Source organism: Sminthopsis crassicaudata, chromosome 4 (assembly GCF_048593235.1).
Source record: "Sminthopsis crassicaudata isolate SCR6 chromosome 4, ASM4859323v1, whole genome shotgun sequence".
NCBI lineage: Eukaryota > Metazoa > Chordata > Mammalia > Dasyuromorphia > Dasyuridae > Sminthopsis > Sminthopsis crassicaudata.
Window position 1 is genome coordinate 403,484,205 of NC_133620.1, and position 12,755 is coordinate 403,496,959.

Genomic DNA, 12,755 nt, shown 5'->3' on the forward strand with positions numbered 1-12,755 from the left:
TACCTCATATTTTGGTAAAAAATCAGGACAGTTACTTTTCGTAGCTTTCTAAAGATTGCTTTACTAATTGGCTTTGCCAAGTTTAGTAGGAAAATGTAATTGTCACCCTTGAGATTACTCAAAATTGATTGCTTTTTCATAGTCACATTTTTTATCTTGAAAATTATTACAGATGTAATTACCTAACTACATCCATATTCAAGAAAAAGAAAGTAAATATTTAAAAAAGAGAACTAGTGCTTCTGTTAGCTCTGAAGTACTTTGTTCCCAAGTAATCTCTTAATAGTTACTACCTCATCTGTAATTCAAATAACTGCACGTACTGCTCTTAGCTTCTGAGAATTGCCCAAAGGGCAATGTGGTATTGAAATGTAAATGAGCATTTAGGAGTTTTCTCCCACCTCTGTGGGGAGTTAAAATTTAACACTTCCTGCCCTCCCTGTCTCTTCTGTTTCCCGACTGCTGTGGCCTAGGCACATTAAACTGGGCAGGCAAAATCCTAAAACACTCAGCAAAGGCTCTAGGCTACCACTGCTGTTTACCTTCCCTGAAGCTAGTTTGTTCCATATTCATTTGCCCTGCTGAGGTAGTTGAACTCTGATGGAAAATTAGCTAGGTGCTAGTAGAAAACAAAATCCAATTGAATATAGCATAAAGAGAAAGCAGAGATTCAACTCTATGCCAGGGACAAATCATTCGTGACTTAAAAGAATGTTCACATGGGTTCTGTAAACACTTTGATTTGGCTGCTATGTTATGGCCAAAGTCACCATTTCTGCTTCCTACCCCAGTCCTTACTCAGTACTGTGTGTAATTTTACTTACCCCTAAACTTTACTAACTAGATCAAAGAAGAACCTGTTTTAAGCAGACAACTATATATATATTATGTTAGAGAATAAAACGGGTAGTATCAATGTTCCGTTTCAGCAACCTAATGCTCTTCTCCTATTTTTCTCTCTCTGGCATCTGTAGGATCAAATGATGTATGAAAAACTTCGGCAATCTCTCAGCAGATAGTGTCACTCTGTATTGGTCTGTAGAAGAATGCTTCAGTTACATCATATGTTTGTGTGGAAGAGAAAAAGTTGACATTTTCATTTAATTTTCAAGATGGCCCAGGTACAACTCTAGTTTCCAGTGTGAGCTGCTTAATATCAAATGGTAAACAGGAACGACTACTGAAGAGCCCTTTAGTTTCTGTGGAACTTTTTGCAGCGACATTCATTTTACTTCTTTTGAAAAGTAAAAGACCCAAATGAAATAAATTATATATTTATACTATATTTCTTCAGTTGAGTTTATTTTACTCTCACTAACTGTGGATGAGTTGTCTTCTGAGGATCCTCTTAGTTTTTGTTTTAGAAAAAAATACCTTTTTAAGATAGTGATCTGAGGTCTGGTCCTTACCCTCTTTATCATTGAGTGCTTTGCAATCCCACATTTGGAAGAAGTTGCTGACATTTTAATCTTGGATTTATAAATTTGGAGACTGAAATTTATTTTTAGTATAGGAGCTACTTTAGATTTAGCATATTGCTGAGAGAGAGAGAGAGAGAGAGAGAGAGAGAGAGAGAGAGAGAGAGAGAGAGAGAGAGAGAGAGAAATACAAATAGAAATAGAAATATCAGGTAGAGAAAAAAGAAACTAGGTTATCTATTGTGTAAAAGGAAAAGTTTTTTACTTTGAAGGATTCTGACAGGCATCAGGGTTTTGACTTATTTCTCTAAATATTTTCAATTATCAGTAAATAGAGACATTACCTACCCTCTCTGTGAGTGTTAAGTCTACAATTTATCCTGTGAATTGAATTTGTATTATTTGCATTATTATAATTAGTATTAAGTCATATACTATTTTGGTAATTAGTATTGAGTCATATACTGTATTGGGCACACATTTTCCCCAGCTCAAATTTGTATGAAATTTAGATATATTCTATACTCTCACTGAATGATTATAAAGACAACACATTGTAAGGAAATGGAAGGAGAATGAATAAAGTGAGTAAGACAAACAAAAACAGTGAATAAAATATCTTTGAATACAAAAAAAAAAGTTTTTAAAAGCTTTAGTAAATTTATTTTTATATAATAATTTAATGTGATTATTTATCATTGTACAACAAAGTATAAGTTTTCATATGTTATCAACTTATATTACTGTCCTACGAGGCAAGAGAAACACACTTCTGTAAAGAATTTATTCTCCTAGTTTGAAACCTCTCTGCTTTATGTGTATTGGCTTTCAACCATGACATCTTTAGATTTCATCAGTGATTAAGAAAAAGATTGAAGGTGTGGAAGATGGGAAGTCAAAATAAGATCAAAAATAAAAAGCTTTTTAAAATCGGTCCTTTCAAGATTTAATTAGGCAATGAAGTAGGAGAGGAGGAGGGTGCTGCTGGTGAGAATTAGATACAGGACTAGGCTTAAAGCACAGCATAATGGGGGGGAAAAAACAACATTTAATTTGGGATCAGAAGACTCGAGATTGAATTTGTTAACTTTGATCAAGTCACTTCCCCTTCTCATAGACTTATTATTTTTCATCTGTGAAATGGGGTGGAGAGAAGGATTGGATGAGACTGCCCCTAAAGTTCCTTCCCAGCTCAAAATTCTATGAACCTGTGACAAATTAGATTGTTTAAAACAGCATTATTTTAACACACATAGCATTTTTTCATCATTCCTTTTCTGGAAATAGTATTTAGATCATGACACATATGGTTTATATATATATATATATATATATATACATATATATATATATATATATATATATATATATATATATATGCCTTAGAGAAAAGAAGGCCGTTAGGTGGTACAGTGGATGGAATACTGGCCCTGGAATCAGGAGGATCTTCTGAGTATGAATATGATACTCAGACATGTATCAGCAATACACAGCTAGCATAATTTACAGGTTACAACCTGTTAAGTCACTTTGATTGCCTTGGCAAGAAGAAGGGAGAGAACAAACAAATAAAATTATATGGAATCAAAGGAAATGTTCTCTTATCTTTCTATCTCTGCCTACATTAAATATCTGTAGTAGAATTCTGTACAACTACATCTACTCCCTCTAAACAAACATTTGATGAGATTTTATTGAAACTCCATCAAAGAAACTTAGCATCCTTTGGCCTTTTGAAGAGAAATAGGACAGGTGCTATTTTTAGATCAGGGCTGAAGTGTCTGCCATTTCTGTCCCAGTTTGAATAACCTCACAAAAAGCAATGTTCAGTATTTTGTTTTCTTCGGTGATCCCAGCATTCACAAAGGGAATGTTTAAGAAGGAAACTGGACACATCTTTTTCTACAACTTGACTGATAATGTCCCCCACCTTTTTTTTTAAACAGGCAAAATAATTGGTCCTGCTTCAGCTAATCAAATTTAATGTGTCACATGGTGAGTCTTCATTTTTTTGTGTTCCAGAAAGCTCAAAAGAATTTCAAGAAGGAACTGAGAATAAAATCAGACCTGGGATTTCATTGATAAAGCCCTGTCCTACCAATGCAGATTCAATCAAGAAGTTTATATATGTTTCTATTAGTAAAATGAGAAAAATAAAGGGAGGAATTAGAAAAGAAATGAGAGCCACGGAACAAAGAACTGGAAGAATTAATATCTTGTCACAGAGAGTACAAAACCTTGCCTAAGAAAAATCTCTGTGAAAATCAGAATCGACTTTGGTCCAGAAGCCAATGACTCCATTAGACAATAACTATGAAAGTCAAGAGACTGAAAAGATAAAAGTTACATATTATCTTGTAGCAAAAACAGTCGACATGCGAAACAGAAGCAAAAAAAGTTTTAAGAATCATTGGATTACCTGAAATACATGACCAAAAAAAGATCACCTTTCAAGAAACTGTAAAATTGCAATCTCTTAGAACCAAAGAACCAAATTTTAAAAATAGAAAAATAGAGTGAAAATAGAATCTATCTATCACTTCCTGAAAAAAACACCCAAATGAAAACTCCAAAATCCAGAGCTTGTAAGATCAAATAAAAAAAATTAGTTTAAACAGACAGAAAAAAATTCAGGTGTCAGAGCCAGATTAAGGATCACACACAATTTAACACCCACCGTTATATTGAAATACAGAAATTTCAGAAGGTAAAAGTATAGACTTCCAACAATAATAGTTTACCTGGCAAAACTTGAATACTGTCACAGGTGAGCGTAGGGGTGGAAATAGATCTTTATTAGTGAAAGATAAGACCGGAGCTGCATACAAATTTTGAAATACACAAAAGTTGGAAGCATAAAAAGCCAAATATAATGAGTAATCATAAGGGACAAAACAAGGAAAAAACTGTTTACATTGTGATATGAGGATATGATAGGCATATTTCCTAAGGACTCTTATTGTTGGAGAGATCCAGGGAGCTTTTAACAGGGTTTGGGATTGATTCTGTTTTAATGATTGAAAAAGAATAAAAAGGAATTCAGTGGGCAAGGAAACAAAGGAAGAAGGAAGAAAATTCTTTCCCATAGTGTCGTACATCACACTGAGGACTATGCAAGAACAAGGAAGAGGAGGGATGGGAGTGATGAGGCTAAGCCTTGAACTTCACATTCTGAACCAAAGGTAGAAAAAAATACTTAGACACACACTTGGGTACAGAAATGCAAAATGTTTACTAGAGAAAGGGCAGAGGGAAAGGAGGGAGTAGTCCTAAGCAAAACAAACAAAGGAAGATGGATCTAGAAGGAGTTAAAAGAAAAAATAGCTTGTAATTGAGTAATAAGCAAAAGAAAGATCTTGGGCAGGAGAGCAAAAACATTCCACTGGAACTTTTTCACCGCCACCTTTGTAAAGAAGGAGTAAGAAACAAGGAAAGTGTGAGAATAAGATGGAGGAAAATCCGAAGTGATCTTAAATATGTGGATGGCTCGAACTCATGAAGAGGTCAGCATAGTGGAAGAGGAGGTAGAATCCATACATTGTTTACAAGAAATGCTAGCCTAGAGGGTGTCTACTAAGTTCCAGTGTTACTTTTAGATTCTAATGAACTAAGAATTTTGCTTTTTTTTGCAGGCTGTAAATCTGGAGGTCCAAATATTTAAGCAAAAAATTAATGCCATTTAATTTTACCATAGTTTTAGCTGGTGGAAAGCAACTTTGAAAAGGGCTTGGTGTCGGTCGCCTCCTCCGTCTCCGCTGCCAGAGAGCCGCCGACCCCAAGCCCGTCAGACACTTTGAAGCCCGCTCCCCCTCCCTGGTCCTTCCCCGCCCCGCACGATGCCTTCCGAGAAGACCTTCAAGCAACGCCGGACCTTCGAACAAAGAGTAGAAGATGTGAGACTTATTCGAGAGCAGCATCCTACTAAGATACCGGTGATAATAGAAAGATACAAGGGTGAGAAACAACTTCCTGTACTGGATAAAACCAAATTCCTTGTACCAGATCATGTCAACATGAGTGAACTAATCAAAATAATTAGAAGGCGCCTACAGCTGAATGCTAATCAAGCTTTCTTCTTATTGGTGAATGGACACAGCATGGTGAGCGTTTCAACACCTATTTCTGAAGTGTATGAAAGCGAGAAGGATGAAGATGGATTCTTGTATGTGGTATATGCCTCTCAGGAGACATCTGGAAAGAAATCTTCAGTGTAAGACCTAATACAAAGCCTCTATACTAGAATTTTTTAAGCCCTCACCCAGGAAAAAAAGGGATGTTACCAACTGAAATTGATCAGTTCACCAAAATAGAAGTATTACCTACAACCTTAGGGGTTTTTAGTAAGTTGTGTCTTGTATTACATGCATATGTAATATGTAATAATACAGGTTCATTTCCAAAAGCATATACAATACAGCTTTGGAAACTCCTTTTTCACCTAGGATATCTTGTTTTTAAGTTTTAGGTTTAGAAACATACCTTGCATTCTAAGTTGCCAATAAAATGGACATTTGAAAAAAAAAAAAAAAGAAAAGGGCTTGGTGTCCCTCCCACCCTGTATGTACTAGTCTTCCCTACACATACTCTTATATCCTGGCACATTCAGTGCAGCCTCTGAAGCTGGGATGCCACAAACTACGGATCGGTTCTCTGCCACGTGGGCTCATTTTGGCCGAAGAACAAGACTGGTGCTCTGCCAGTCAGTAGCCATACTGTCCATAGCGGAACTGTCAGTTATGGCAGGTGAGGAGGCTCTGAGTCCAGGGATACCTTCACTTACCTTGGCAGCAGGCCTTCCAGGGACATCAAGAATGAGGTTGATGTTCACATTGCCAGAGCCAGCTCGATGTTCAGGAGGCTGCAGAGGAAAATGCAGAAGAAAAGAGAGTTAGCTGCTCACTAAAAGGAAAGCTGTGTGCCTGTAAAATCTGAGCAGTGGGTCGTCTGGTAGTGTGAGGCTCTGGATACTGAGGTCCTTTTATTTTTTTATTTATTTTTCCTTTTCCTGAGGCTGGGGTTAAGTGACCTGCCCAGGGTCACACAGCTAGGAAGTGTGAAGTGTCTGAGACCAGATTTGAACTCGGGTCTTCCTGAATACAGGGCTGGTGCTCTACCCACTGCACCACCTAGCTGCCCCTGAGGTTTCTTTTTAAATTAAACTGCAAAGCCTTCCAGCTGCTGCAGAAAGAACAACTTTGGTGGGCTGGCCACGATTGAAAGCCAAACAAAAAAGCCTTTCACAGAATACCCACCCAAGGCAGGTGCTCACTTGGTGGTTAGAAGCGATCATCAGGGCATTCTGAAGGTGTTTCTAAAGAACTGGGAATGGATTGCATAACATTAGTGAAAGAATGCTCAGAATGGGGTCTCTGCATCAGAGAAGACTGATCTGTTAGTGAAACAGAATGGAAATTGTTCAAAAGAAATGCAAGATGCATAAATTTAGAGAATCTACCCCAAATGTTCACATGGATTACTGTGCCCGACCTTATGGCGGAGCATTCTGAGCTTGGGTCAGTTGGACCATTGGACACACCACAACTGGACGCTGATATAGTCATGTCATTTGTCCTCTTCGAGAATGAAGGAAAATAATCATCCAAAGAAATTTTGGCTGGGGCCTAATGTACTATTCATTGTACTAGGTGTGCAGTGGAGGCTGGGAAAACAGACTACTCCAGTTTGACTAGAAGGTAAGTTTAAAGTATGTGTGTGTGTGTGTGTGTGTGTGTGTGTGTGTGTATTGATATTAGAGAGAGAGGGCTAATACACATATCAAGGCAGCTCGACTCCCCAACTTTAATCCTTTATCTTCCTCCCCCTTACCAAGGCCTTCCTTCAAGAGATCATCTTCCATTTTCTTGGATGTACATAGCTTTTTTGAATGTTGTCTTCTTGTTAAAATGTGATCTCCTTAAGGGCAGAGACTATATTTTTGCCTTTTTCTTTTTTCTTTATTTCTGAGATCTGGCTTCTGACTACATTTTTGTCTAGCGCTTTACATTGTGTCTGGCACATAGTAATTACATGCATGATAAATACTTGTTGACTGACTGGCCTTCTTGAAAGATTCTCCATAGGTAGAATAACTCTTAGATCCAGCAGCTCCCATGGACACCATTTCATCTGAGGTTCACACCACGGTGTGGGAGTGGCAGACTGCCACCCCTCCTTGCCCAGCTTTTGAAGCCTTTTGTGCTTTGATTGCTCCAGTCCCTCAAGTTGCTGTCAGGTCATTTCATTGCAAAGACTACCTGTCTTGTGTTTTTTCCTTTTTCTTTTTTCTTTTTTTTTTTTTGCTGAGGTACTTGGGGTTAAGTGACTTGCCCAGGATCTCACAGCTAGGAGTGTCTGAGGTTAGATTTGAACTCAGGTCCTCCTGACTTCAGGGATGGTGCTATAGCCACTGTGTCATCTAGCTGCTCCAGAAATAAAGATATTCCTATAGGTATGAGGAAACTCACTGTCTACCTCAATATGGTTGACCTGGGTTGTAGCTTCATTTATAAGAAAGTTGGAGCAGAGATGTCAAAACCTAGCTCCACAGCACCCAAACCTTCCCACGTTAGCCCAGCTGCACCAGAATAAAATGCATTGGGAAACATTTAACAAATAAAAATGCAATAAAATACAGATGATAACGTGGTTTTCTAAGTCAATATGCAGCTTTTATGCACAGTCTTTTGACCTCTATATCACTACTGAAGGGCACACCATTAAATCAACTGGCCAATTAAGGTGGATGCAGTTCTGCAGTCTGAGAGCAGAGCCTGAATTAAGAAGAAAAAGCAAAGCCTCCAATAGGTCCTGGCTCCTGCTCCTTTAACTGTGGCTATGAGAACTGCCTGGTGCTGATTACAGGTACTTTTTTTGGCACAAAACTCCCTGCTATGCTGATATCTCCTCCCTCCTCTGTCTTCCTCTTTCCCACAAACTGAAACCTGATTAGCTGGCTCTGTAGTAAGTTTCCACATTATAATTAAAAGTTGCCCCACTGGGCTCCACGAGGTCCCTCACACCTAGGCAAAAGCAATTAAGATAAACCTTTGCAAAAAAAAAAAAAAAAAAAAGCAGCCTGTAATATAACTGGGAAGGAGCCTCGACATTTACCAAGGACTTTTCTTTCCCCTTTCTGGGACACAATTAGCTAGGGGAAGTGTTCAGGTCTAACTTGATAAGTCGGGCAATTTGTCTTTAACTGGAAATTCCACCATTATGAAGCAAGTAAAATCACTGAGTAACATAGCTTCTCAGTCAGTTAAGGTGATTCCAATGTTTTAATTATGACAAGTAAACAACAAAAAAGATGGCATGGCGCTATCCCCTTTGTGACATATTAGAACTGACGAAGGACATTTTCAGGAAAGCCATTAGGTTAAATATTAGATTGGCCATTCCTTGTTTATTATTACTGGCTGAGTTGGAGTTGTACTGTCCCTTAGGATTTCAGAACAACCCATCCATCCAACAATTCTGAGCTACTTTGAGAAATATGCTTCTCTAAGTGTTGAGGGAACACAACAATACAAGGAAGGAAGACTGCTTCCTGATCTAAAGGAATTTACAATTTGGCTGTGGAGGCAATTAAGAAACATCTAGATGGAGAAACTCATTCTGGAAGGGTCATTCCTCACTTTTTCTGCCCAGAACTCCAAGGGGTTTTATGATTTCTCCAGATTTTGTGCACAATGTGTGTTAAAGGGAGGACTTAAGCATAGGTCCATCTTGCATTTTATCCACTATGAGATATGGCCTTTTATCACAATCATCTGGTTTGATCCCCACCCTGAGAAGCGGGTGCTATCATTGCTCCCACCTGAGAGTTGAAGCAAACAGCTTGTGGCTTTCCATATGCACTATGGAGAACATCCCAGGCTGAACTGATCCGTAGAGGTGGGATTTGAACTGGATTTTTAAAAATTAATTTAATAAATTATTAAATTTAATTAATAATTTTAAAAATTAATTTTTTAAAAAAGCCATGAGTGAGTATTGATTAAAGAAATGCAAATTAAAACAATTCTGAGATACCCCTTCACATCTATCAGACTGCCTAGTATGACAAAAAAAAGGAAAGTGACAAATGTTGGAAGGGATGTGGGAAAACTAAGATATTAATACACTGTTGGTGGAGTTGTGAACTGATCCAATTATTCTAGAGAACAATTTGGAACTGTCTAAAAAGCTATAAAATGGTGCATATCCTTTGACCCAATAATCTCACTGCTATTAACTTAACCTAAAGAGATTATATAAAGGGGGTGGAGAGAATAACTTACATGTATAAAAACCTTAATAGCAGTTCTTTTTTGTGGTGGCAAAGAATTGGAAATTTAGGGGGTGGTCCATCAATTGGGAAATGGCTGAACAAGTTCTGGTGCATGACTATATAACAGAATACTATTCTGCTATAAAAAATGATAAGCAGGGTGATTTCAGAAAAACCTGAAAAACTTGCATGGACTGATACAGAGTCAAGTGGGCAGAACCAAGAGAATAGCAATATTATATGATGAACAATTGTGAATGACTCAGCTATTCTCAACAACAAACACCAAGATCCAAGACAATACCAAAGGATTCGTGATGAAAAATGCTATCTGCCTCCAGAGAAAAAACTGATGGAGTCTGAATGCAGACTAAAAGATACTATTTTTCTCTTCTTTTTTTTTTTTTTAATAATAGCTTTTTATTTTTTAAATACATGCAAAGATAGTTTTCAACATTCACCTTTGGAAAACTTTGTGTTCCAAATTTCTCTCTCTCCCTTCGCCCTCCCCCCCACTCTCCTAGACAACAAGTAATCCAATATAGGCTAATTATGTTTGATTTTTCTAAACATATTTCCATATTTATCATACTGCACAAGAAAAATCTAATCAAAGAGGGAAAAAAAACAAAAAAAAAAGCAAGCAAATAAGTACAAAATGAAGATAGTATGTATGTTGTGATTCACATTCACTCTTCATAGTCCTCTAGTGGTTGCACATGAAGTAGGTCTCAAGAAGTAGGGAAAAGAGGGAGGGAGAGAATATACAATTCAAAAATTTTAAAAATAAATGCTTTTACACAAAATTGGAAAAAATAGAAATTTTTTTTAATGGAAAGATCTTTGGGATTTTTAGGTTATTTTTTAGGTAGGGACCTTTTGGGAGTAACCTTTAGGGTTACTTAGGAAATCAAATCATTCATCAGATTATTTGATGAGCATAAAATTAAAGAAAAGAGAAATTGGGGGCAATCTCATAACTGAATGTGAGGGGTCCCAAAAAATTTAGCAACATAAACGGTAACAAATATTCTGCCAATATTTAATTTTTCATGTTGGAATACACAAGCACAAGTGAAATGAATAGAACCAGAAGATCACTATACACTTCAACAACAATGCTGTATGAAAATATATTCTGATGGAAGTGGATATCTTCAACAAAGAAGATCCAACTCACTTCCAGCTGATCAATGATGGACAAAACAACTACACCCAGAGAAGGAACACTGGGAATTGAATGTAAAGTGTTAGCACTACTGTCTATCTACCCAGGTTACTTATACCTTTGGAATCCAATACTTAATGTGCAACAAGAAAATTGGATTTACACACATATATTGTATCTAGGTTATACTGTAACACATGTAAAGTGTATGGGATTGCCTGTCATCTAGGGGAGAGAGGGGAAAATTTGGAAAAATGAATACAAGGGATAATGTTATAAAAAAAAAATTACTCATGCATTAAAAAAAAAAAATACACAAGCACACCCACAAACATGCAAGTTTACTTTTGCCTTTAATAAATGGTAAAATTATGTGTATACCAAAATTTTGTCTTAAAATAAATTTCTTTATGATTATCAGTAAATTTTTTATTTATAATACCTATTTTATAAACCTGTGTATCAGGGGTCATGTAAAAAACCTCAAGCAAAAAGGGCATACAAGTGGAGAGTTTAGAAAGCCCTGATACAGAGGATAGCCTACCCAAGATGGGTGAAGTCACACCATGAATGGGGGCAGCCTATCTTCCAAAGAGTTTGGTGCCAGAACTTGTGAATACTAGAATTGGGAGTGGGTAGTTCTCAAGAACAGTGCATGACACTGGTAGATGACATAATAGATAGGCATCAGGAAGCTACCCACCCTGACCTATGGATTTCAGGACAAAGTCCTTGTTGCCCTGCCCCTAAATGGAGATATGATAAAAGGCAAAATAATTAATGCTACAAAGCAAATGGGAAAGAAAAAAATCTTATGAATTGTATACCAGAAGATGATATAAATAAAAAGAATCTAGTCTCTATATTTCAAGAAATCTTCCATAGGCTTTTCAAGAACAATGTTCTCCATACAAAAAGGATACAAGGTCCCAATAAGACAACTATATTTTAATTCTCCAAAGTACATTATTGTAAGCAGATTAAGTAGTACATGGTTTTAGAGTCAACAGATTTAGATTCAGATTCTAGTTTATGGGCTTCAAGAAATGCTAGCGGGTTGTGCAAAGATAGGCACACTAATACATTGTTGGTGAAGCTGTGAAATGATATAACTGTTTTGGAAAGCAATTTGAAAGTTGCAACTAAAAATGATTAAAATGACCCATTGAACTTGAGACTCCATTATTGAACTTATATCCCTAAGGAAACTATCAATATAAAAAAAAAAAAAAAAAATCCCCATATACTCCCAAATATTTATAGTGGTCCTTGAATTGAAAACAAAGTAGATGCCTCATAATTGAAGACTAGCTAAACAAATACATGTTATATGAAAGGAATGGGTTACTAATCTGTTGTGGGAAATGTGTGATAGAAGCATGGAAGGCTATACATGAACTGATTAAAAAGTGAAGTAAGAAGAGCAAGAAAATAATATTTACAGTGACTACAACAATGTAAATGCAAAAAGCAAAGGCATATCAATAAATGAATGGATGGATGACTAAATAAAATATATGTGTGTATATACACATACCTATATGTATGTGTGTGTGTGTATATATATCAAAATTATAACTCAATTGAGATATGAGAAGACATCCCCAACTTAGCCCTTCACAGAGGTAGGGGCTCTACAACTGTTATATTTTGCAATACTTTCAAAGTGATATCACCCTCTAGCAAAGTGCATTGCTGGGACCAATACCAAGATTCACTGAGGAATTTAACTTCCCTTATTTCCAAGGCTCTCCATCACATGTTGATGAGATGTGCGGTTCCTGCAAAACAAGAGAAAGGGAATTGTAAGGGCCCTTTAAATGGGCTGCGCCACAGCGCATCTTTGAGGCCCGGAAGTAATTTCTGTGGATATTAGGACTGCCTTGTAGGTGGGATCCTG

The 12,755-nt window shown here is 36.9% G+C and overlaps 1 protein-coding gene, 1 long non-coding RNA gene and 1 pseudogene across 3 annotated transcripts in view; 2 read left to right on the forward strand and 1 right to left on the reverse strand.

Annotated features, from left to right (window-relative positions):
- The window catches only part of NVL (nuclear VCP like), a 75,985-nt gene extending 74,702 nt beyond the window's left edge, over positions 1-1,283 (forward strand). For both annotated transcript variants that reach the window (XM_074262636.1, XM_074262637.1), the window contains exon 23: positions 975-1,283. In XM_074262636.1, the coding sequence (XP_074118737.1) occupies positions 975-1,019 (45 nt within the window). In that variant the 3' untranslated portion in view covers positions 1,020-1,283. The remainder of the gene's footprint in view (positions 1-974) is intronic.
- The window catches only part of LOC141539626 (uncharacterized), a 34,674-nt gene that overhangs the window by 349 nt on the left and 21,570 nt on the right, over positions 1-12,755 (reverse strand). Inside the window, exon 2 of the long non-coding RNA XR_012481345.1 lies at positions 6,199-6,276. This is a non-coding gene — a long non-coding RNA (uncharacterized LOC141539626). The remainder of the gene's footprint in view (positions 1-6,198; positions 6,277-12,755) is intronic.
- Positions 5,141-5,952, forward strand: LOC141539624 (microtubule-associated protein 1 light chain 3 beta pseudogene; annotated as a pseudogene).